We start from the raw sequence: 25,692 nt of genomic DNA, 5'->3' as shown, positions 1-25,692 counted from the left end.
TAAAGGCATGTAAATACATTTCTGAGTGTCTCTTTCCCCTCCCTGGGGATGGCAGGGAAGAGGGGAGGAGTGGTGTGTTCTTCTCACGCTAGAGGAGGATCGCAGATAGAGATCTCGCCTGATCTTGCCGGGAGACGCAGACGGGGAGGTCAACAAGGAATTCAAGCCGGGCCCCTGGAGAGTGGCCAATTCCTCTGACTAGGCTTGATTCCGACACATTTTGCGGTTAGCATCTTCCTGTTTTTAGCTGCTCAGGACCCTGTCTGGACAGGAGGAAAATGCCAGCACAGCAGATTTATTGCTTCCCCCCTTATGTTAGCGAGACGTTGAAAAGAACAAGGGGAGAGAACTGGGGCAGAGTTCATTTTGGATTTTTCAAATCTAAGCATTTTGCCGTAAGCTTTGCAGAAGCCTTCATGATTCAAACATGGATAAAAAGCATTATAAGGATATATGGTCATATATGGCTAACTAATTATATGGAAAGCATAAGGGTAAAATTCCTCCAGGTGGCCCTGCTTCATTCTGGCAGGTGCCTCATTGCGAGAAGTGAGGTTACAGGGGGCCTTCTGGGTTGTCGTGACTGCCCTGTGGAACGCTCTCCCACCAGATGTCAAGGAGATAAACCATTATACGGCCTCCATTGACGCCTGAAAGCAGCTCCGTATCGGGAAGCTTTTAATGTTTTATGTTGGGTTATCTTTTCTTTTATTCTTTTGGAAGCCGCCCAGAGTGGCTGGAGCAATCCAGTTGGATGGGTGGGGTACAAAAAAAGTTGTTGTTGTTGTTGGACACCCAGCTTTTGACAGCCAGCTAGGCAGGGATTAAGGGCTGCTTCGTTCTGTGCTTTTGGACTCCTATGTGGGCTTATGGTTCTGGTGCTTGTGGATCTCATGGGATTTAATGTCTTGCCATTGTAAATGCATGGGGATAAGTGCATTTACACAGACACATTTCCGCAAAAAGACCCAAACTCCGGCATGTAGCCGCAGGTGACACAATAGGAGCCCTTCTGCAAATGGCCTTTGCAACACAACTCACTGGGTGGTAACAAAGTATACACATTTGCCTCTTTACAGCGTAGCCCCGTTTCTTCAATAAATCCACCCATTTCAGTAAAACCTGAGCTGAAATAGGAAGGAGAGCAAAACAACAGCCCTGTCTGACCCCCGCCAGCCTCCAGACTCCCCCAGTCACGTGGCAGGAGATTCATCCTGAGCCCCCGCCCCCTCCGTGAGACGGGTATGACATCATCCTCCTTCCTCCTGGGCCGTGTTCAGAAAGTGGTGGCGAGGGATGAGTGTTCAGACCCCTGGGCTCTCACTTGTGGGGTGCCTCAGGGTTCTGTCCTCTCCCCCATGCTTTTCAACATCTACATGCAGCCGCTGGGAGAGATCATCAGGGGGTTTGGGCTGGGTGTTCATCAGTATGCGGATGATACCCAACTCTACCTCTCTTTCAAATCAGAACCAGTGAAGGCGGTGACGGTCCTGTGTGAGTGTCTGGAGGTGGTTGGAGGATGGATGGCGGCAAACAGATTGAGATTGAATCCTGACAAGACAGAAGTACTGTTTCTGGGGGACAGGAGGCGGGCAGGTGTGGGGGATTCCCTGGTCCTGAATGGGGTAACCGTGCCCCTGAAGGACCAGGTGCGCAGCCTGGGAGTCATTTTGGACTCACAGCTGTCCATGGAGGCACAGGTTAAATCCGTGTCCAGGGCAGCTGTGTACCAGCTCCATCTGGTACGTAGGCTGAGACCCTATCTGCCCGCGGACTGCCTTGCCAGAGTGGTGCATGCTCTGGTTATCTCCCGCTTGGACTACTGCAATGCGCTCTACGTGGGGCTACCTTTGAAGGTGACCCGGAAACTACAACTAATCCAGAATGCAGCAGCCAGACTGGTGACTGGGAACGGCCGCCGAGACCATATAACACCGGTCTTGAAAGACCTACATTGGCTCCCAGTACGTTTCCGAGCACAATTCAAAGTGTTGGTGCTGACCTTTAAAGCCCTAAACGGCCTCGGTCCAGTATACCTGAAGGAGCGTCTCCACCTCCATCGTTCTACCCGGACACTGAGGTCCAGCACTGAGGGCCTTCTGGCAGTTCCCTCACTACGAGAAGCCAAGTTACAGGGAACCAGGCAGAGGGCCTTCTCGGTAGTGGCGCCCTCCCTGTGGAACGCCCTCCCACCAGATGTCAAAGAGAACAACAACTACCAGACTTTTAGAAGACATCTGAAGGCAGCCCTGTTTAGGGAAGCTTTTAATGTTTGATGTATCATTGTATTTTAATATTCTTTTGGAAGCCGCCCAGAGTGGCTGGGGAAACCCAGCCAGATGGGCGGGGTATAAATAATAAATTATTATTATTATTATTATTATTATTATCATGGATGATCCATATAATCCACTGATGATCCACATGATCCAAGCAGACTGGGCGAAAGAGCAGATCTCTAGGCCTGAATGAAACGGGTCTGCGATGATGGATTCTGGAGTCAAGAAATCCTCCCTTTCCAGTGATCTCTCAGGCTGGCCAGGAAAAGGCAGCGAGCAGGAATCCTCAGGCATCCCGACGGACAGACAGACTTGTCATGTTGCCAAAACATGAAATCGGACTCTGATCTGATTTCCATGTACAACTCACTTTGTGGCACAACCGGGGATGTTTTTGGGGTGCTCTCTCTGTGACGGGGGGGGGGCGATTATTTGAGGGTGTACAAATTGCAACGCGCTTTACTTCTGGGCTGCTTCACTCCTCGCATGGAGAGGGGGGGGGCTCTGCCTGCAAACAGATCAACAGCTGCCTTGCTTTCTTCCGGGCCGCATTGTGTTACCTCTGACGGAGACACAAGGGAGGAATTGTGTCGGCTCTCTCTCTCTCTCTCTCTCTCTCTCTCTCTCTGTGTGTGTGTGCAAAAGCCCAAGCCCCATTTTCCCCGTAACACAGGAGTCACAGAGCCCAACCCGCTGCTCAATTTGCACCAATACCTAAAACATGGAATGGATCTAAGATCATGGCGTGTGGGGCGGGGGGAGGGAAGGATTTTGCAATGTAAACATTGTAGGGGGGGCCCACTTTGCAGCTGGATTGCCCCTCCCGCGCTCTCCTGATCCCCAGAAGTAAGTGAGGAGGGGGAAATCCTTTTTCTCTCCCCCGCAAACAATTCTTTCCCTGCCTTCCCGGCACAACCTGCTTTCACGCCGCCCCCACAATCCTCAACCCCCCCCCCGTATGTCGCACCTCTTCCTTCTGCTCCTCCTCCAATCCGGCTTCTGTTTCCGGAATGAGCCGAGAGAGCCCCCCTCCCAACCTGCCTGCTTCTCCCGGACGTGGAGCTGCTCTGCCCCGTAGCTCGGGGGGGGGGCGCTTTCGGAAAGGGGAGGAGGGGCGGCAGGGGAACACCCCCCCCCCCGTGGATGTTGCAGGAAAGGAGAATCGGGAGCGAGGACAAAGAGGTAAAGGGATTGCGGGGGGAGGAGGGGGAGAAAAGGACCCAGAGACCCCCGCCAGCTCCCCCAAGCGCCTTCCGTGGGGCCTGGATCCCGGCACGCGTGCTGCGAAGGGGGCTTTCCTTGGACCCTTAGGAAGCCCACCCAGGGGATCCCAATGAAGCGCTGTCGCCCCATTCCCCCCCCTCAGGCATCCCTGGGGCGCTGTGGGTTCCCCGCGGAGAGAGGTGGGCCATGAAAGGGTTAACGGACGTGAGGGACGCCTGGATAGAGACCCCCCTGTCCCTCCCCTGCTCGTCTTGGGGTGGCCCCTCCGGACGGATTTTCAATGTAAACATTGTAGGGGGGGACCCCACTTTGCAGCTGGATTGCCAGGATCAGCCCCTCCCCCGCTCTCCTGATCCCCTGAACGAAGAAGGGAGGGGGGAAACCTTCGTCTCCTCCCCCCCTCTATCCCTCCCTTCCCGGTACATCCTCCTCTCACCCCGCCCCCTCAACCCCCCCCCCCGTATGTCGCACCTCTTCCTTCTGCTCCTCCTCCAATCCGGCTTCTGTTTCCGCAATGAGCGGAGAGAGCCCCCCCCCCCCCGAACTGCCTGCTTCGACCTCAAGTGGAGCTTCTGCGCCGGATTGCTGCTCTGCGCCGTAGCTCGGGGGGGGGGCGCTTTGGAAAGGAAAGGTGGGGCGGCAGGGGAGGGAACCCCCGCCCGGTGGATGTTGCAGGAAAGGAGAATCGGGAGCGAGGACAAAGAGGTAAAGGGGTCGCGGGGGAGCGGAGAGGGGAGAAAAGGACCCAGAGACCCCCGCCAGCTCCCACAAGCGCCTTCCGTGGGGCCTGTATTATTATTACTGCGAAGGGGGCTTTCCTTGGACCCTTGGGTGCCTTGGCAGGGGCGGACATGCAGCGCCCATCCAGGGGATCCCAGCGAAGCGCCCTCGCCCGTTTCCTCCGCTTAGGCTTCCCTGGGGCGCTGTGGGTTCCGCACGGAGAGAGGTGGGCCATGAAAGGGTTAATGGGAGTGAGGGATGCCTGGATAGAGACCCCCGTCTCTCCCCTGCTCGTCTTGGGGGGCCCTTCTGGACGGAGAAATGGGGGTCGCAGGGCGAGGGGTGAGCCGCGCCAAGGGGTGGGGGGCCTCTGGGTGCAGGGGAGACTCTGGGACAGAGGGAGGGAATCGAGGAAGTGGGGAGGGGGAGCATCCCTGGGGCAGGGAAGGGCAGCATTGGGGGAGGGAGAGATAGGAAACCAGTCTTTGGGGAGACGTCTGCATGGTGGCGCCCGCTGGGGATCTCCCTCCCACCCAAGAATCGGCCATCCCTTCAAGGCGACCAGAGAGGGATCCCTGGAAAGTGTGTGGGGGGGTCCAGTCCTCCCACCCCTTCCTGCAAGCTCCATACTCTTCCCACCCATGAGCCCCTATAAGCCCCTGCCCTTTCCAGACGCAGTGATTCTGCCCAGTCCAGCCATTGGTCCCCTGGAGAGGAGAGGAAATCCCGAGAGGAAGAGGGGAGGGGGGAGGCCTTCTCAGAAGGGCTCTTGGTTTCCGCAATCCCACCCAGGAAGCAGCCAGAAACCTTTTCCTCTCTCTCAGGCTTCCAACTTTACTGTCTTTTCCCCTGCCTGCTTCACTGAGAATGAGGATAATGTACACCTGTCATCAGAGACAGGGGTGCAGAGTCCATGGAATGCCTCTCAGGATTGATACAGAAGTTGCACCTCAAAAGCATTTCTTTTCCTTTTATTCTTTGTAGGCAATGTCAGAGTGACTGACAAGCTGAGATACAACCCACCATCATCTTGTGATAGCCATTACATGAATCTTCCCAGTCAAAGGAGCCATCTTCATGATAGAGAGTGCCTGGGGCTGGAGGCTCTACACACAGGGTTTGCCTATGCAGGCCAAAGACTGCCAGTATTAGCACAGGTGAGGTGTGTGACCTCCCCAAATTTACAGACTGTATGTGAATGAGAGTTTGTGGGTGGGATTATAGTTTACGGAAACCCTGTGATTTTCTCCACCCATAACAATTTGTGAGCTGATATTGCAGTACGAATTCCAAAATAACTACAAAAAATCACAAGATAATAATAATAGTACAGTGGTACCTCGGGTTAAGAACTGAATTCGTTCTACAGCTCGGTTCTTAATCTGAAACTGTTCTTAACCTGAAGCACCGCTTTAACTAATGGGGCCTCCTGCCTCCGCCGCGCCACCAGAGCAGGATTTCTGTCCTCATCCTGAAGCAAAGTTCTTAACTAAAGGTACTATTTCTGGGTTAGCAGAGTCTGTAACCTGAAGCGCCTGTAACCCTAGGTACCACTCTAGACGTTATACTATTAGTATCTTCCCCCCAACCACTCTGGGCAGCTTACAGTACATATAGGTAAAGGAAAAGTGGCCCCTGACCAGAAGGTCCAGTTGCGGCCAACTCTGGGGTTGCGGCGCTCATCTCGCTTTACTGGCCGGGGAGCCGGCGTACAGCTTCTGGGTCATGTGGCCAGCATGACTAAGCCGCTTCTGGTGAACCAGAGCAGCGCACGGAAACGCCGTTTACCTTCCCGTCGGAGTGGTATCTATTTATCTACTTGCACTTTGAGGAGCTTTCGAACTGCTAGGTTGGCAGGAGCTGGGACCGAGCAACGGGAACTCAGCCCATCGCGGGGATTTGAACTGCCGACCTTCTAATCAGCAGGTCGTAGGCTCTGTGGTTTAACCCACAACGCCACCCGCGTCCCTACAGTACATATACAAGACAGTAAAACATCAAACATTAAAAACCTGCTGATACAGCTGTCTTCTAAATGTCAGATAGTTGCCTGTTTCCTTCCCCTCTGAAGGGAGGGCATTACATGGGGCAGGAGGCCCTCTGCCTGGTTCCCTGGAACTTCACTTCTATCAGCAAGGGAACCAGCAGAAGACCTTCAGAGGCGGACCTCCCTGTCCGGAGTGAGCAATGGGGGTGAAGATGCTTCTTCAGGTCCACAGGGCCGAGGCTGTTGAGGGCTTGAGGTTGCAGATCTTGCTCCTCCATAATGATCGATGTATAGATAGCAGAGTAGGAGAAAACACTCAGAGGCAGAAAAAAAAATAATTCAGCTGAGAAATTTATTACTGAAGACAGATAAGAATAACAGGACCCCAAAAATAGCAAAAATGTAACTCACAGTAAAACCCTGACTTAGCAAACCAAAACAGCACTCAAGTAAGAAACAGACAAGCAGAGTAGAGTAATATCAGAATAGGAAGTGGGAGCAGGCGCATTTCAATACTGTAATTTATATATAGTTCAAGGTCAGAGTAACCTTGGGACTAGATAACAAGCCTCCAGGTGGACGTGCCCCATCTGCCCTTCACGTTCCTCTTCCACATGGGCAGAATCTGCCTTCTGGACTGTGGGATTCATGGTTGTTCTCCTCCTCTCCATCCACCAGGGCTTGACTTCAGGTGCAGCAGAATTCCCCAGCCCCCCCAAGGATTTGAGACCCATCAGCTTTCCTCACCTGGTTTAGCCGGCCGGTGGAAGCCGTTGCTTGAACCCCTGTTGCATGCTGACAGCTTCTGTTTGTTTTTTTTTATAAAGATATTTATTAAGGTTTTTAACAGTAAATCATCAAACACAAAAAATACAATACAAACAATAAACAAAAGAAAAAGAAAAAGAAAACAAAAAAATTAACAACAAAATCAAATGTCCAAGAGTCATATTTCTATAACCTTTCGGACTTCCTCACGTCTCCCTTTCATGCGTTCCCAATTACAAGATTGTAGTCAGCAATTTATCCCCGTATTTCAACTCTTATTTTGTAATATTCACATATTATATCTCCAACTTTAAATGTTTTAATCAAATACTTAAATATTTAATTTAGACATAATATATATCCAGTCTTTATCTTTGTTTTTAAACATCACTTATTCTCAAATTTCTTTCAGTTAGGTTACTGGTGCCATGTTGTTTTCTATCCTGCATTCTCTTAACATTCGTACAACTTACAATATTTTTGTAAATAGTCCTTAAATTTTTTCCAGTCCTCTTCCACTGTCTCTTCTCCCAGGTCTCGGATTCTGCCAGTCATTTCTGCCAGTTCCATGTAGTCTATCAGTTGCGTCTGCCATTCTTCCAAAGTGGGCAAGTCTTGGGTCTTCCAATACTTTGCGATAAGTATTCTTGCTGCTGTCGTTGCATACATAAAGAAAGTTCGGTCCTTCTTTAGCACCCTCTGGCTAACAATGCCCAGAAGGAAGGCCTCTGGTTTCTTAGGGAAGGTATACTTATATACCTTTTTCAACTCGTTATAGATCATTTCCCAGAAGGCCTTAACCCTTGGGCACACCCACCAAAGGTGAAAGAATGTTCCTTCAGTCTCCTTACATTTCCAACACTTATTGTCTGGCAAATGATATATTTTTGCAAGCTTGACTGGGGTCATGTACCACCTGTAAATCATTTTCATAATATTTTCTTTCAAGGCATTACATGCCGTGAACCTCACACCGGTGGTCCATAACCTTTCCCAGTCAGCAAACATAATGTTATAACCAATGTCCTGCGCCCATTTTATCATAGCTGATTTGACCGTTTCATCCTGAGTGTTCCATTTCAACAGCAAGTTATACATTTTAGAAAGTGCCTTAGTTTTAGGTTCTAACAATTCTGTTTCTAATTTCGATTTTTCCACCTGGAAGCCTATTTTTTTGTCCATATTAAAAACCTCCCTGATCTGAGCATAATGTAACCAATCTCGCACTTTGTCCTTCAATTTCTCCAAACTCTGCAATCTCCAGGTATCTCCATCTTTTTCTAATATTTCCCAATACTTTGGCCATTTGGCCTCCATATTGAGTCTTTTCTGACCCTTAGCTTCCATTGGTGACAACCGCCTTGGGGTCCTGTTTTCTAATAAGTCCTTGTATTTTGTCCAGACATTAAACACTGCTTTCCTGACAATATGGTTCTTAAAGGCCTTATGAAGTTTTACCTTGTCATACCACAAGTATGCATGCCATCCAAAAGCATTATTGAACCCCTCCAGATCCAAAATGTCGGTGTTCTCAAGAAGTAGCCAGTCTTTCAACCAGCAAAAAGCTGCTGATTCATAGTACAACCTTAAGTCCGGCATGCTGACAGCTTCTGGAAGCCACAGGTGAGAGCTGAGTGCAGGGTGGGGACCAAGGGTGGAAAAATGACCCCAGAAGGTGCAGGACATGTCCCCCACTCAAGGAACTACTGCTCCCCAACACCCCATGACATCTAGATTCAGGTAGGTAGCCGTATTGGTCTGATGGAGTTGAAATAAAAATTAAAAAATAGTCCAGTAGCACCTTGGAGACCAACTAGGTTTGTTCTAGGTATAAGCTTTTGTGTGCATGCACACTTCTTCAGATACACTGACACAGATGTCACCAGACCCTTGTATATCGTGGGAGGGTGGGGTGGAGTTTTTCTCAGAAAGGTACTCCTACTTCCATCTCCCACTACCCATCACTATATGAAGAAGTGTGCATGCACACAAAAGCTTAGACCTCGAACAAACTTAGTTGGTCCCTAAGTTGCTGTTGTTGTTGTTGTTGTTTAGTCGATTAGTCGTGTCTGACTCTTCGTGACCCCATGGACCACAGAACGCCAGGCACTCCTGTCTTCCACTGCCTCCCTCATGCTGGTAGCTTCGAGAACACTGTCCAACCATCTCGTCCTCTGCCGTCCCCTTCTCCTTGTGCCCTCCATCTTTCCCAGCATCAGGGTCTTTTCCAGGGAGTCTTCTCTTCTCCTGAGGTGGCCAAAGTCTTGGAGCCTCAGCTACAGGATCTGTCCTTCCAGTGAGCGCTCAGGGCTGATTTCCTTAAGAATGGAAAGGTTTGATCTTCTTGCAGTCCATGGGACTCTCAAGAATCTCATCCAGCACCAGAATTCAAAAGTACCAATTCTTCAGTGATCAGCCTTCTTTATGGTCCAGCTCTCACTTCCATACATCACTACTGGGAAATCCATAGCTTTAACTATACGGACCTTTGTTGGCAAGGTGATGTCTGCATTTTAAGATGCTGTCTAGGTTTCTCATTGCTTTTCTTCCAAGATCCTAAGGTGCTGCGGGACTATTTTTATTACTTTTTTACTTCAGCTGTGTCAGAACAATATGGCTACCTACCATTAAGTACAGTTATCTCCTTGCCTTGAATATCCTGCTTTTCAGTGCGAGATTAGGACAGTCCTCTGTCAGAAGACAAGCACAGGATCAGGCAGCACATCATCATTATAAAGAACCATTGGGGTGGGTGTTTCCGCCTGGGATTCCCATGTGCCAGCTGCTTTCCTTCTTCTTCTCCTGCTCTCTCCATGCAATGTGAGGCATTTAGACAGAGGTCCATCTCCAAGAACAGGAGCATCCCTGAGCACCCATTGAGCTGACCCCAAGCACCTAGCCTTGTCACTAGTTCTCTGACTGACCCAGACCACATTCCCTGGAAGAGATGAAGGCCTGAGTCTCCCAAAATGGTCCATATGGACCTCCTGAGGTCAGTGGGACTATGCAGGTGATTCATGAAGATCTAGAGGTGGAAACGGGGGCAACCACTTGATTTGAAAGGCAGTCCCACAGGACAACAGTATTCCAAGATCATGCTGTGTTATTAAAGATGATTGAGGATTATGAAAGGTTGCTGATACATTACTACCATTTGACATCATACCATTTTTATTTCCTAAAAATTGGGAACATGGGTAGGACATGGGAGAATGTAGGAGATGTTGAAATAAGAGAAGGTGCTAATGGTGGTTGATGTGCCCTTTTTTCCCTTTGTTCTCTTCCTTGAAACCCAAACAGGATTTCCTTTCTGCCCACTCTGAAAAAGGTGATGGAGAAGACAGAATTGCAGGGGACAGGGCACCTTTCATTTCATTAGGAATAGCCATTAAAATGTGTGAAATGTGGAATATGCTTCACTGAGTGAGCACACATAGTTCACATCAACGAACACAAAAAGGAAAGAACCCATTTAAAGGTATTGAGTGCGGAAAGAGCTTCTCTTTCAACACAAAACTTAGAACACACCAGTGGACTCACAAACGTTTTAAGTGCAGGGAGTGTGGGAAGAACTTCAGTCAGAGTGGAAACCTCAATATACATCAACGGACTCACACGGGAGAAACCATATAAATGTATGGAGTGTGAAAAGAGCTTTAGTGATAGTCGAAACCTTAGAAGACATCAACGGACACACACAGGGGAGAAACCATTTAAATGTATTGAGTGTGAAAAGAGTTTTCGTGATAGTGGATGCCTTAGAAGACATCTACGGATTCACACAGGGGAGAAACCATTTAGATGTATGGAGTGTGGAAAGAGCTTCATTCAGATTGGAAACCTTAGAAGACATCAACGGACACACACAGGGGAGAAACCATATAAATGTATGGAGTGTGGAAAGAGCTTCAGTTTCGATTCAGGCCTTAGATCACATCAACAGACTCACACAGGGGAGAAATCATTTAAATGCATGGAGTGTGGAAAGAGCTTTAGTAATAGTGGAAGCCTTAGTAGACATCAACGGACTCACACAGGGGAGAAACCATTTAAATGTATCGAGTGTGGAAAGAGCTTTAGTGAAAATGGAAGCCTTAGGAACCATCAACTGACTCACACAGGGGAGAAACCATTTCAATGTATGGAGTGTGGAAAGAGTTTTAGTGATAGTGGAAGCCTTAGAACACATCAACGGACTCACACAGGGGAGAAACCATATAAATGTATCGAGTGTGGAAAGAGCTTCAGTAAGAGTGAACACCTTAAAATACATCAACAGACACACACAGGGGAGAAACCATATAAATGTATCGAGTGTGGAAACAGCTTTAGTCAAAATGGAATACTTAGACGACATCAACGGACTCACACAGGGGAGAAACCATATAAATGTATCGAGTGTCGAAAGAGCTTCAGTCACAGTGGATACCTTAGGGACCATCAACGGACTCACACAGCGGAGAAACCATATGAATGTATCGAGTGTGGAAACAGCTTTAGTCAAATTGGAAACCTTAGACGACATCAACGGACTCACACAGGGGAGAAACCATATAAATGTATCGAGTGTGGAAAAAGCTTTAGTTATAGTGGAAGCCTTAGGCAACATCAACGGACTCACACAGGAGAGAAACCATATAAATGTATCGAGTGTGGAAAGAGCTTCAGTAAGAGTGAACACCTTAAAATACATCAACGGACACACACAGGGGAGAAACCATATAAATGTATCGAGTGTGGAAACAGCTTTAGTCAAAATGGAATACTTAGACGACATCAACGGACTCACACAGGGGAGAAACCATATAAATGTATCGAGTGTCGAAAGAGCTTCAGTCAGAGTGGAGACCTTAGGAACCATCAACGGACTCACATAGGGGAGAAACCATTTAAATGTGTGGAGTGTGGGAAGTGCTTCAGTTTAAATGGAAACCTTAGATCACATCAACGGACTCACACAGGGGAGAAACCATATAAATGTATCGAGTGTGGAAAAAGCTTTAGTTATAGTGGAAGCCTTAGGCAACATCAACGGACTCACACAGGAGAGAAACCATATAAATGTATCGAGTGTGGAAAAAGCTTTAGTTATAGTGAAAGCCTTAGGAAACATCAGCGGACACACACGGGAGAAACCATTTAAAGGTATGGACTGTGAAAGGAGCTTCAGTCAGAATGGAACCCTTGATTTTTGTCAACAAACTCCTACAAAAGACAAACCATATAAATATCAGGAAAGTAGATAGAGGTTCACTCTTAGTGGAAGTTCAGAATCAACAGACTCACGGACAGGAAGAACTTTAAGAATTGAAACCCTTCAAACCATCAACAAACTCAGGAGAAGCAGTTTGAATGAAAAGACTACAGAAAGTGCTTTATTTATAATGGAGTATTTAAGGAACAGGGACGCGGGTGGCACTGTGGGTTAAAGCACAGAGCCTAGGACTTGCCGATCAGAAGGTCGGCGGTTCGAATCCCCACAACGGGGTGAGCTCCCGTTGCTCAGTCCCAGCTCCTGCCAACCTAGTAGTTCAAAAGCACGTCAAAATGCAAGCAGATAAATAGGTACCGCTCCAGCGGGAAGGGAAACGGTGTTCTGGTTTCCGCTCAGAGTCCACTCTTTTCTTCACAGAAATGAACTCAGGAGGAAATCAGTCTTTAATACATGTTGTGTATTTGAAGTTCTGGTACTTATGTGTAAAACTGCATAGTAATGAAATATTGAAGGCAATGTCAAACAATGTGATTATAATCTAGCATGTAAAGTACCTTTTGATAGAGAAGGGGTGAAGGTTTATCTGGACTGCTGGTGGTCAGTAAGGATTAGGGCAGGGCGATATAATGTTCTATACTGGTTTCTAGACCACATCGTGATAACCTTCCAAAAACAATTGATATGGCAACACGCCACAGATCACACTGTGTGTTTCTGGGATGCTCATTTGCCTGGAAGCAGCCGGCAGAAAGCTTTGCTTTGTGAAGCCCCTGCAGATGCCGAGTTGCTGACTTCCCTCCCAGACGGCAGGAAGCGAAAGACACACATCCATTGCCCTGTGTCCTTCCAGCCTCTTTCATCCCTTGCTCCCTTCTGCCGGTTTGTGTGCCTGACTTAGATATCTTGTGTGCTGTATTTTTTTACTGCTGAAACTGGATTTGCTCTCAGGAGCCAAGTTTTGTGCCTCACTGGGGACCCAGTGAGAACTGTATGCTTTGAAAGCTCAGTAAACTATTACTGAAGAAGTCCTGCTGCCTCTGTGTGTGTTTTTGACCTCAGTGTGGGACTTGCTCTACACGTGGCCCCTACTCTCCTCCTGCCCTGGAGTTGCTTTACTCAAGCATGCAAGACGGGTGCATCTTTGTGCACTCAAAAGCAAATAAAGTAGGACTCACCTTTCTATGAGAGTACAGTGGTACCTTGGGTTACAGACGCTTCAGGTTACAGACACTTCAGGTTACAGACTCTACTAACCCAGATATAGTACTTCGGGTTAAGAACTTTGCTTCAGGATGAGAACAGAAATCGCGCAGTGGCAGCGGGAGGCCCCATTAGCTAAAGTGGTGTCTAGGTTAAGAACAGTTTCAGGTTCAGAACGGACTTCCAGAAGGAATTAAGTTCTTAACCTGAGGTACCACTGTAATGTGCTTAATGCTCCCCCTCCCCAGTCATGAATACTTGAGGGCACTCCTGGGTCCATCATTGTCGCGTGAGGCCTATGTCCAGCTCAGGCTACTTCCCCACCCCACAGACCTTTCGGGACAAAGAGGACATGGCCCTGTTCTTCCCTGCTCTGCACCAGATGGGATGGTGGCAACTAACACATTGGATTCCTGTTTTAAAAACAGTTGCTCTGGTTGTTTCCTTTCCAGCAGGACCTCTCCTGCTCTGGATGCCTTGGCTTGTGAGACCTCCAGTGGTGCTTTCATGGAACTGTACAGGTGGATGGCACCCCAAGGATCATCTAGCTCAACCCACAGCAGTTTCAGAGGGCAAATTTCCATCTGGAGGAACTGAGCACTGGAGGAGAAAATGAGCCCTGCAGGATCAGGACAGAGGCCCCCCTCCTATAGGGGAGACAGAGAAGAGGAGCCGCCCATCACCCTCTCCTCCTCCTCCAGATTGGCCTCCTCCTCTTTTAACACCACCTTTATTGGTGGCCTCTGCCTCTTGTGGGAGGGAGTTCCACAGGTTTTACTCTGCCCTGCAAGAGGAAGCGCTTTCTCTTCTCTGCCCCCCTTCCTTCCTTCTCCTTTCACAGGTGAGGTTTTAGGGACCAGGGTATATTTCATGTCTGAATGTTTCCATCCGTGCACAACCTCTGTTATACAAGGGGACTGATCCATACATCTGAATGGGGTTTATTTGCATGCATTTCCCCGCTCCTGGACCCAAGGGGCCAGCAGCGCATCCATGAAAAGGAAGAGCAGAGCTGCCGCCCTCCTGCGACCCTCCGCGCCCTGACTTGCCCCCCTCTCGCCATGCAGCGCTGGGACCCCCCTCTCTCCCTATGGGCCCTATCCTGGGAGAGAGGAGACTCACCGGATCCCAGCAGGCGCCCCCAGGCAGCCTCTGCAGAGCCGAACCAAGGGGACCCCCACACGCCCGACTTCTTGCAGGAAAGGGGGGGATTGGGCTTTCGCTCTGGAGGACCTGCCCCCCCCCCCGTCTTACTTTCCTGTCTAGGAATCTAGCTCGTTTCTGTTTAACCCTTGGCAAGCCGAGCGCACCCAACTCACGCCTTTCCCTCTCTCGAGAACTGGAGCATCGCGCACCAATGGCGTCCCGAGAAGGCGGAGGAGGCGAGGTTTATGGATTACTTCCGGCAAGGGATACATTCAGTTTTGGAAAGCAGCTGAAAGGCCTCCTAACAGCTGGCCCCTGAACAAGTGTCCTAAGAAATCTTCACTGGCTCCCGGTCCGTTTCCGAGCACCATTCAAAGTGCTGGTGCTGACCTTGAAAGCCCCAAATGGTCTCAGCCCAGTAGAAGGGAAGGAGCGTCTCCACGTCCATCGCTCAGCCCGGACACTGAGGTCCAGCTCCGAGGGCCTTCTTGTAGCAATCATTTTTAAGGTACCTGTGACCCACTCAAATTGTGTCCCAGAATTGACAGACGCAGCAGTGGAGAAAAAGAAAGTGATATTTATTGCTGAGCAATAATTGACCCTGTGGAATCCTTTCCAGAGACTGGGCCGCCCAGCTCTAGCGCCCTGAGGCTTTATACCTGAGTACATACATCATCGATCATGACATAATCGAATACAATCGCACACGGCAGCAAAAATAAAACCAATGAGCGCATTCAAGTCTTGCCCCCTGATCATGTAAAGAGTTCCCTCCCAACTTCTGCTTTCTTCAGTCTGAACATTAGTCCGACCTTTCCCCTAATAAAAAGGAGAAAGGAACTGTATTCAGTGGCATAGCGTGGGTTGTCAGCACCCGGGGCAAGGCAAGTAATTTGCGCCCCCTAACCCGTGGATTTGCGCCCCCTAACCCTAACCCCCAGGTGTTGCGCCCGGTGCGGCCGGCCCCCCTGCACCCCCACGCTACGCCACTGACTGTATTCAGCTGTTAAGCTCTCCTACGCAACATCTGCCAAACAGGGACATTTTGCGGTTAGCATCTTCCTGTTTTTAGCTGCTCAGGACCCTGTCTGGACAGGAGGAAAATGCCAACACAGCAGATTTATTGCTTCCCCCCTTATGTTAGCGAGACATTGAAAAGAACAAGGGGAGAGAACTGGGGCAGAGTTCATTTTGGATTTTTCAAACCTAAGCATTTTGCCCTAAGCTTTGCAGAAGCCTTCATGATTCAAACATGGATAAAAAGCATTATAAGGATATATGGTTATATATGGCTAACTGATTATACGGAAAGCATAAGGGTAAAATTCCTCCAGGTGGCCCTGCTTCATTCTGGCAGGTGCCTCATTGCGAGAAGTGAGGTTACAGGGGGCCTTCTGGGTTGTCGTGACTGCCCTGTGGAACGCCCTCCCACCAGATGTCAAGGAGATAAACCATTATACGGCCTCCATTGACGCCTGAAAGCAGCTCCGTATCGGGAAGCTTTTAATGTTTTATGTTGGGTTATCTTTTCTTTTATTCTTTTGGAAGCCGCCCAGAGTGGCTGGAGCAATCCAGTTGGATGGGTGGGGTACAAAAAAAGTTGTTGTTGTTGTTGGACACCCAGCTTTTGACAGCTAGCTAGGCAGGGATTAAGGGCTGCTTCGTTCTGTGCTTTTGGACTCCTATGTGGGCTTATGGTTCTGGTGCTTGTGGATCTCATGGGATTTAATGTCATGCCATTATAAATGCACGGGGATGAGTGCATTTACACAGACATATTTCCGCAAAAAGACCCAAACTCCGGCATGTAGCCGCAGGTGACACAATAGGAGCCCTTCTGCAAATGGCCTTTGCAACACAACTCACTGGGTGGTAACAAAATAGACACATTTGCCTCTTTACAGCGTAGCCCCGTTTCCTCAATGAATCCACCCATTTCAGTAAAACCTGAGCTGAAATAGTAAGGAGAGCAAAACAACAGCCCTGTCTGACCCTCGTCAGCCTCCTGACCTCCCCAGACACGTGGCAGGAGATTTTTCCTGAGCCCCCGCCCCCCACGTGAGATGGGTATGACATCATGGATGATCCATATAATCCATTGATGATCCACATGATCCAAGCAGACTTCTCCAAAGAGCAGATCTCTATGTCTGAAGGAAACGGGTCTGCGATGATGGATTCTGGAGTCAAGAAATCCTCCCTTTCCAGTGATCTCTCCGGCTGGCCAGGAAAAGGCAGGGAGCAGGAATCCTCAGGCATCCCGACGGACAGACAGACTTGTCATGTTGCCAAAACATGAAATCGGAGTCTGATCTGATTTCCACGTACAACTCATTTTGTGACGCAACCGGGGATGTTTTTTGGGTGCTCTCTCTGTGACGGGGGGGGGGGCTACTATATGAGGGTGTACAAATTGCAACGCGCTTTACTTCTGGGCTGCTTCACTCCTCGCATGGAGGGGGGGGCTCTGCCTGCAAACAGATCAACAGCTGCCTTGCTTTCTTCCTGGCCGCATTGTGTTACCTCCGACGGAGACACAAGGGAGGAATTGTGTCGGCTCTCTCTCTCTCTCTCTCTCTCTCTCTCTCTCTCTCTCTCTCTGTGTGTGTGTGTGTGTGTGTGTGCAAAAGCCCAAGCCCCATTTTCTCCGTAACACAGGAGCCACAGAGCCCAACCCGCTGCTCATTGTGCACCAATACCTAAAACATGGAATGGATCTAAAATCATGGCGTGTGGGGCGGGGGGGGGGAAAGGATTTTCAATGTAAACATTGTAGGGGGGGACCCCACTTTGCAGCTGGATTGCCGGGGTCATCCCCTCCCCCGCTCTCCTCATCCCCTGAACGAAGAAGGGAGGGGAAAAACCTTCCTCTCCTCCCCCCCTCAATTCCTCCCTTCCCGGTACATCCTCCTCTCACCCCGCCCCCACAACCCCAAATCCCTCCACCCTGCGCTGCACCTCTTCCTCCTCCTCTCCATCCGGCTTCTGTTTCCGGAATGAGGGGAGAGAGCCCCCCTCCCGAACTGCCTGCTTCTCCCGGACGTGGAGCTTCTGCGCCGGATTGCTGCTCTGCGCCGTAGCTCGGGGGGGGGGGGCGCTTTGGAAAGGAAAGGCGGGGCGGCAGGGGAGGGAACCCCCGCCCGGTGGATGTTGCGGGAAAGGAAAGGAGAATCGGGAGCGAGGACAAAGAGGTAAAGGGGTCGCGGGGGAGCGGAGAGGGGAGAAAAGGACCCAGAGACCCCCGCCAGCTCCCCCAAGCGCCTTTTGTGGGCCGTGTCGGCAGGGCCTGGATCCCTGGACGCGTGCTGCGAAGGGGGCTTTCCATGGCCCCTTAGGCGCCTTGGCAGCGGCGGACATGGGACGCCTACGCAGGGGGTCCCCGCGAGGGCCCCCTTGCCCCGTTTCCCCCGCGTAGGCATCCCTGAGGCCCTGCAGGCTCCGCACGGATAAAGGCGGGCCATGAAAGGGTCAACGGGCATGAGGGACGCCTGGATAGAGACCCCCCTGTCCCTAAATTGTGCGTCTTGCAGTGGCCCCTCAGGATGGAAAGATGGGGGGGTGAGGGCTGAGCCGCGCCAAGGGGGGCCTCTGGGTTCAGGGGAGACTCTGGGACAGAAGGGGGGAGTCGAGGAAGTGGGGAGGGGGAGCATCCCTGGGGCAGGAAAGGGCAGCATTGGGGGGGGGGAGATAGGAAGACCAGTCTTTGGGGGCACTTCTCCATGGTGGCACCTGCGGGGATTCTCTGGAGGGGCCGCCTTGGCTTCTCCCTCCCACCCAGGAATCGGCCACCCTTTCAAGGCGACCAGAGAGGGATCCCTGGAAAGTGGGGGGTCGTATCCCTCCACCCCTCCTTCCTGCAAGCTCCATCCTCTTGCCACCCCATAAGTCCATGCCCTGTCCAGGAAGAGAGGAGGGGAGAGGCCTTCTCAGAAGCAGCTCTTTGTTTCCGCAGTCCCACCCAGGAAGCAGCCAGGAACCTTTCCCTCTCTCTCGGGCTTCCATCTTTAAGTTTCTCTTCCACTGCCTGGTTCCAGTACAAAGAAAAGACAGTAAAACATCAGACATTAAAAACCTCCCGATAGAGGGTTGCCTTCAGCTGTCTTCTAAATGTCAGAATATTGCCCACTTCCTCGCCCTCTGCCTGCTTCCCTGTAACTTCGCTTCTCCCAGGGGGGGAATCAGCAGAAGACCTTCGAAGGACCACCTCCCTGTCCGGACTGAGCGATGTTGGTGGAGATGCTCCTTCAGGTCTACAGGGCTGAGGCTGTTGAGGGCTTCAGGTTGCAGATCTTGCTGCTCCATAACATTCTCATTCAGCAAATAAATTTATTACTGAAGGCAAAGAAGAATAACAGGATTCAAAAAATAGCAAAAACTTAACTTACGTAAAACCCTAACTTAGCATACCAAAACAGCACTCAAGTAAGAATCACACAAGCGGAGTAGAGAAATAGCAGACTAGGAAGTAGGATCAGATGCCTTTCGGCCTTGTAATTTATATTCTATTAAATGTCAGAGTAACCTTGGGACTGGATAGCAAGCCTGGCTCACTCCAGTTTAAACCAGCTTCATCTGGTTCCATGAAACAAGAAAGGTTCTTCATAACCTCATCGCAACTGATCCCACCACCAGCTCTCAGCAGAAAGGAAACTGCCGAGTTTCAGGAAGCCTGCATTAGATCAATGCTTTTCTTTGCCTGGAAAATGCATCCATGCCTCTTAAAGGTCAGCACCAACAGTTTGACATGTGCTTGAAAATCTGCTGGGAGCCAAGTAAGATTCTTTAGGAGCAGTGATATGTGGTCTTGGCAGCTGCTCCCATTCAGTTGCAGTTTTGGGCCACCTTCAAAGGTAGTCCCATGTAGACCACATAGCAGTAGTCCAAGCCGGAAATAACCAGAGCATGCACCACTCTGGCGAGACAGTCTGCGGGGAAGGAGGGACTCAGCCTGCGTTACAGATGGAGCTGCTAGACAGCTGCCCTGGACACAGAATTGAGCTGCGCCTCCATGGTCAGCTGTGAGTCCAAAATGACCCCTAGGCTGCACACCTGGTTATTTAGGGGCACAATTACCCCATCAGGACCAGGCCCCCCCCCACACCTGCCCACCTCCTGTTCCCCAGGGACAGTACTTCTGTCTTGTCAGGATTCAAGCTCAATCTGTTAGCTGCCACCCATCCTCAAACCACCTCCAGGCACCAACACAGGGCATTCACCACCTTCACTGGCTCCGATTTAAACGAGAAGAAGAGCTGGGGATCACCCACATACTGGTGATCACCCAGCCCCAAAACCCTGATGATCTCTCCAAGCGGCTTCATATAGATATTAAAAAGCATGGGGGAGAGGACGGAGCCCTGAGGAACCCCACAAGTGAGAGCCCAGGGGTCAGAACAGTCATCCCCCAACACCACTTTCTGGACATGGCCCAGGAAGAAGGAGGGGAACCACTGCATAGCATGGTCCCCAGCTCCCCTAGAGGGTTCAGTAGGACACCATGGCCAAAGGTCTCCAAAGCCACTGAGAGATCTAGCAGAACCAGGAAACAGCTTTCCCTTCAGACTCTAGCGCATTGGAGATCATCAACCAGAGCCATGAGGGCAGTTTCTGTCACATGATGAGGCCTGAATCCCAGTTGGAAGGATCATGCTGGCAGAAGCTTTCCTGGTCCTGCACCCCCAAAAGCTCCAGGCACAAGACTTTCATTAGCTTTGAAGGGGCCATCCGATACTTGGTGGTCTTTTCTTCAAAAGACAAATATTTTGAATACTTTTACAGTGACATATGATGTAAATAGCACATCCACATTGGAGAGATTTTGATACACACGTCTGAGCTCATCTCTCCGCCTGAAACTGCTGTGTTAGCAGCACTGCCTGGGCAGTGTGTTTGGGGGTCCTGGGCTGCCTAGACAACAAGACCCCTTTCTCAGCCTGGCTAATATGGTCCCAAGGAAAGCAGAGCAGTACGTTTGGCACCAGCTTGGCTGCTGGAGTGGCTGGAAGGAGGTGTGCAGGACACCATGCAACTATCTTAGAGACTCCACTCTGGATTTGTATAGCCTTTTCTTTTCCTGAAGATAACTCACCAGGCAGTGAAGGTTTAGTTTTCCTTCTCGAGGACCTCCCTTCCCAGATTGACGAGCCCCATCTGCCCTTCACTTTCCTCAGCAGGATGGGCAGAATCTGCCTTCTGGACTGTGGGATTCACTGTTGTTCTCATCCTCTCCATCCACCAGGGCCTGCCTACACCTGCAGCAGAATTCCCCAACCCACCAAGGATTTGAAACCATCTATTCTCACCTGGTTTAGCCGGCCGGTTGAAGCCGTTCCTGGGCTTGTGACCCTTATTCTATCCTGACAGCTTCTGGAAGCCACAGGTGGGAACTGAGTGTAGGGTGGGGACCATTGATGGATAAATTACCCCATAACGTGCATGACATGACCCCCACCGAAGGAACTAATGCTCTCCTAACACCCCAAAACACGATATAATTATGATATTTGAGACAGAACCGGAATAAATTCGTCTCAAGAAAAAACACAACTTCAGGCAATAAGTAAATTAATACTACTTATTCAAGGTACTACATATTCCACTAAGTACAGTTTATCTATTTGCCTTGAATATCTGCTTTTCAGTGTCATTTTAGGATAGTCCTGCGTCAGAAGATGGGCATGAGATCAGACAGCACATCATTCTTTTAAAAATCATGCTGCTTTATTAACATTGATTGAGGATTATGAAAGCTGCTCATGAATTACTATCATTTGTTAACATTACGACTTCATTTCCAAAAAATTGGGAACATGGGGAGGAGGTGGGGGAATATAGGAGATGTTGATATAGGAGAAGGTGCTAATGGAGCTTGATTTATTTTCTTTCCCTTAGGTCTCTTCCTTGAAACCCAAACAGGATTCCCTTTCTTCCCACTCTGAAGAAGGAGATGGAGAAGACAGTCAGAACTCCAGGGAATGGGGCACCTTTAGTTTCATTAGGAATAGAAATTAAAATGTGTGACATGCAGAATATTCTTCATTGAATGAGCACACATAGTTCACATCAACAACCTCCAAAAGGGGAGAAACCATTTAAAGGTATGGAGTGTGGGAAAAGATTCACTGATAGTCGAAAACTTAGAACACATCAGCGGAGTCACATGGGCAAGAATGGATTCCAATGCAGGGAGTGTGGGAAGAACTTTAGTCAGAGTGGACTCCTCAATATACACCAGCGGACTCACACAGGGGAGAAACCATATAAATGTATGGAATGTGGAAAGAGCTTCAGTCGGAGTAATGCACTTAGCAGTCATCAACGGACTCACACAGGGGAGAAACCACATAAATGTATGGAGTGTGGAAAGAGCTTCAGTCAGAGTGGACACTTAAGTTTACATCAGCAGACTCACACAGGGGAGAAACCATTTAAATGTTTGGAGTGTGGAAAGAGCTTTAGTGATAATGGATACCTTAAATTACACCAGCGGATTCACACAGGGGAGGAACCATATAAATGTATGGAGTGCGGAAAGAGCTTCAGTTTCAATGCAGCCTTTAGAACACATCAAAGGACACACACAGGGGAGAAACCATATAAATGTATGGAGTGTGGAAAGGACTTCAGTCAGAGTGGACACCTCAATATACATCAACGGACACACACAGGAGAGAAACTATTTAAATGCATGGAGTGTGGAAAGGACTTCAGTAGGAGTGCACACCTTAGATCACATCAACGGACTCACACAGGGGAGAAACCATTTAAATGTATGGAGTGCAGAAAGAGCTTTAGTGATAATGGAAGCCTTAGAACACATCAACGGACTCACACAGGGGAGAAACCATTTAAATGTATGGAGTGCGGAAAGAGCTTTAGTAAAAGTGGAAACCTTAGACAACATCAACGGACTCACACAGGGGAGAAACCACATAAATGTATGGAGTGTGGAAAGAGCTTCAGTCAGAGTGGACACTTAAGTTTACATCAGCAGACTCACACAGGGGAGAAACCATTTAAATGTATGAAGTGTGGAAAGAGCTTCAGTCAGAGTGGACACCTCAATATACATCAACGGACTCACACCGGGGAGAAACCATTTAAATGTATGGAGTGTGGAAAGAGCTTTGGTGATAATGGAAGCCTTAGAAAACATCAACGGACTCACACAGGGGAGAAACCATATAAATGTTTGGAGTGTGGAAAGAGCTTCAGTCAGAATGAAAGCCTTAGGAGACATCAACGGACTCACATAGGAGAGAAACCATTTAAATGTTTGGAGTGTGGAAAGAGCTTCAGTCAGAATGGAGACCTTAAATTACATGAGAGGATTCACACAGGGCACAAACCATATGAATGTATGGAGTGTGGAAAGAGCTTCACTTTCAATGGAAACCTTAGAATACATCAACGGACTCACACAGGGGAGAAACCATATAAATGCATGGAGTGCGGAAAGAGCTTCCGTTTTAATGAAAACCTTAGAACACATCAACGGACTCACACAGGGGCGAAACCATATAAATGTATGGAGTGTGGAAAGAGCTTTGGTGATAATGGAAGCCTTAGAACACATCAACGGACTCACACAGGAGAGAAACCATTTAAATGTATGGAGTGTGGAAAGAGCTTTGGTGATAATGGAAGCCTTAGAACACATCAACGGACTCACACAGGGGAGAAACCATATAAATGCATGGAGTGCGGAAAGAGCTTCCGTTTTAATGGAAACCTTAGAACACATCAACGGACTCACACGGGAGAAACCATTTAAACGCATGGAGTGCGGAAAGAGCTTCAGTCAGAATGGAAATCTTAGAAACCATCAGCAGACACACAAGGGAGAAACTGTTTAAATGTATGGACTGAGGAAGGAGCTTCAGTCAGAGTGGAACCCTTGATTTATATCAACAAACTCACACAAAACACAAACCTTATAAATATCAGGAAAGTAGATAGAGGTTTAGTCCTAGTGGAAGTTCTAAATCAACAGACTCACGGACAGGAAGAAGTTTAGTACTTGAAACCCTTCAAACTATCAACAACCTCAAAGAGGAGAAGCAGTTTAAATGAAAAGATTGCAAAACGTGCTTTATTTACAAAGGAGTGTTTAAGGAACATCCAGGGACTCTCACATGGACGAACCCATTTAGATGTTTGGAGTGTGGGACGTCTTCCTCTCAGAGTCCACTCTTTTCTTCACACATGAACTCAGCAGGACATCACTCATTAACACATGTTGTGTTTGTGAAGTTCTGGTATTTATGCGTAAAAGTCTATAGTAATGAAATATTGAAGGCATTGTCAAACAACGTGATTATGATCTAATGTTTAAAGTACCTTTCGACAGAGAAAGGGTGAGGGTTTATCTGGATTGCTGGTGGTCAGGGAGGATTAGGGCTGGGCGATGTATTGTCCAAACTGGTTTCTAGACCACATCATGATAACCTTCCAAAAACAATGGATATGGCAACACACCACAGATCCCAGTGTGTGTTTCTGGGATGCCCATTTGCCTGGAAGCAGCCGGCAGAAAGCTTTTCTTCGTGAAGCCCCTGCAGATGCTGAGTTGCTGACTTCCCTCCCAGATGACAGGAAGCGAAAGGCACACCTCCATTGCCCTGTGTCCTTCCAGCCTCTTTCCTCCCTTGCTCCCTTCTGCCGGTTTGTGTGCCTGACTTAGATATCCTGTGTGCTGTATTTTTTTTACTGCTGAAACTGCGTTTGCTCTCAGGAGCAAAGTTTTGTGCCTCACTGGGGACCCAGTGAGAACTGTAGGCTTTGAAAGCTCAGTAAACTATTACTGAAGAAGTCCTGCTGCCTCTATGTGTGTTTTTGTCCTCAGCGTGGGACTTGCTCTGCACGTGGCCCCTACCCTGCCGATACTTGGCTCATGCCCTGGAGTTGCTCTGCTCAAGCATGCAAGACGGGTGCATCTGTGTGTGACTGGTTTTTGCACCAAACTCTCTCACCACCCCACTGCGTGATCTCCAAACACTGCTTCTTCACCAGAACTTCTCCCTGCCTCCTACATGTTCTGCAGAAAACTTAAAATACTGTAATTTAATGGGAGATTTTCCCCAAGCCTTATTGCAAGAGGGGGAAGGAGGGGCTGCAGGTACCAGGGAAGTCTCCTGGGGGGCCCATCTTCCCTCACGAACCCCATAGGGCAACCTCAGAGCTCCTGCTTATTCTGGGGTTTGGGGAAGATAGTACTTTTCCATAGTCCCAGAAGTTATTATTCTTCCTGCCAGAGGACCAGTGTGCATATTATTATCGTACTGATTTTACTGTTGTTGCTGCTGCTGTTGCTGTCATGGACTGGCTGGGTGAAAGGGGGGGAGGCACCAGCTGGGGAACCCCCAAGAGAAGAAGGCTTGGTGTCCAGGTCTTGTATGCCCCCTAAGGCTATCAAAACTCCTAGGTCTGGCCAATTAAAGGCTGATATGGGAGCCGTTGGGGGCCAGATCAGTTATTTCTTTTTCACCTCTCCTCTGGAAAAGTGCTCTTTCTTCTGGGGTTTGATTACTTTTGCCTCCTTCAGTGCTCACTGCATCCTCAGCGAGGTGCAATACTGTCCTTTCAACTTATGTAGGGTTCTCTCTCAGGACCGCTACCCAGGAGTCTGCCTATGCAAACTGCTCCGAACATCCAGGGTTTTTGGTCGCGCTTCAAAAGACCTGGTTGGTTTGCTCCAGGTCCCACGAGCCGGGGGGGGGGGGGCAGCAGGGAGTTCTTAGTCGTTTGAGGTTCATTGCTCCGCCATATTTGTGCTTGAATTTGCCAAAATTATTCACCATGCCTTGTAATGGAGTCCATTCTTCCTGTGAGTGTGACCCCCCCCATTATGCCCTCCTGCTTAAGTTGTTACACAAGGGGGACTCCCTGCCCTTCCGACATGTTGCAGATCAAATAAAAGGTGGGGGGGAAAGCCTTTTGAAAAGACTGGTGGCCAGCAGGGCTGACAGTGAGAAAGCCTATAGAAAGAAAAGACTCATAAATAAATGCCCCCCTCAGCTGCACACCCCGCCAGTCCTGGGCAGAGAACTCGCAGTTGTGCCAAGGGGGGAGGGAGCCTGATCTCTGCAGCCCCAGCCCTCAGCCGGAGAGGAGCCTTCAAGCAAAACACAAAGTGAGAAAACTCCCCACCCTCT

At 49.2% G+C, this 25,692-nt stretch overlaps 3 protein-coding genes across 9 annotated transcripts in view; 2 read left to right on the top strand and 1 right to left on the bottom strand.

Annotated features, from left to right (window-relative positions):
• The window catches only part of LOC308486233 (uncharacterized protein), a 123,319-nt gene that overhangs the window by 55,129 nt on the left and 42,498 nt on the right, over positions 1-25,692 (top strand). The window contains exon 1 of one of the 2 annotated variants that reach the window (XM_081022795.1): positions 5,306-5,380. The exons of the other annotated variant lie outside the window; for it this stretch is intronic. The gene's annotated coding sequence lies outside the window, so the exon portion shown is untranslated. Of the gene's footprint in view, positions 1-5,305; positions 5,381-25,692 lie in introns of those variants that run through there. 2 annotated transcript variants of the gene reach the window in all.
• Positions 1-25,692, bottom strand: part of LOC308486270 (uncharacterized protein) — a 230,383-nt gene that overhangs the window by 195,278 nt on the left and 9,413 nt on the right. Inside the window, exon 1 of one of the 3 annotated variants that reach the window (XM_081022884.1) lies at positions 14,516-15,502. The exons of 1 other annotated variant lie outside the window; for it this stretch is intronic. The gene's annotated coding sequence lies outside the window, so the exon portion shown is untranslated. Of the gene's footprint in view, positions 1-3,246; positions 3,269-14,515; positions 15,503-25,692 lie in introns of those variants that run through there. One more of the 3 variants, XM_081022886.1, reaches the window with a different exon arrangement.
• LOC308486293 (uncharacterized protein) lies at positions 4,023-24,349 on the top strand. 4 transcript variants are annotated; one of them, XM_081022991.1, is made up of 3 exons: positions 4,023-4,208; positions 20,778-20,918; positions 21,455-24,349. In XM_081022991.1, the coding sequence occupies exon 3, from the start codon at positions 21,582-21,584 to the stop codon at positions 23,310-23,312; it is 1,731 nt and encodes a 576-aa protein (XP_080879117.1). In that variant the 5' UTR covers positions 4,023-4,208; positions 20,778-20,918; positions 21,455-21,581; the 3' UTR covers positions 23,313-24,349. The 4 variants fall into 4 exon arrangements, with proteins under 4 accessions (XP_080879117.1, XP_080879116.1, XP_080879119.1 ...); XM_081022990.1 differs by having other exon boundaries at positions 21,431-24,349; XM_081022993.1 differs by lacking the exon at positions 20,778-20,918 and having other exon boundaries at positions 21,431-24,349.

The sequence above is a fragment of the Podarcis pityusensis genome, assembly GCF_964106645.2.
Source record: "Podarcis pityusensis genome assembly, chromosome: 10".
NCBI classification, from domain to species: domain Eukaryota; kingdom Metazoa; phylum Chordata; class Lepidosauria; order Squamata; family Lacertidae; genus Podarcis; species Podarcis pityusensis.
Note: the sequence above shows the minus strand (reverse complement) of the source record. Positions and strands in the feature narration are given on the sequence as shown.

Coding starts and splice junctions, on each gene's coding strand:
- LOC308486293 (XM_081022993.1), top strand. CDS start 21,582: ATGAGCACACATAGTTCACATCAACAACCTCCAAAAGGGGAGAAACCA.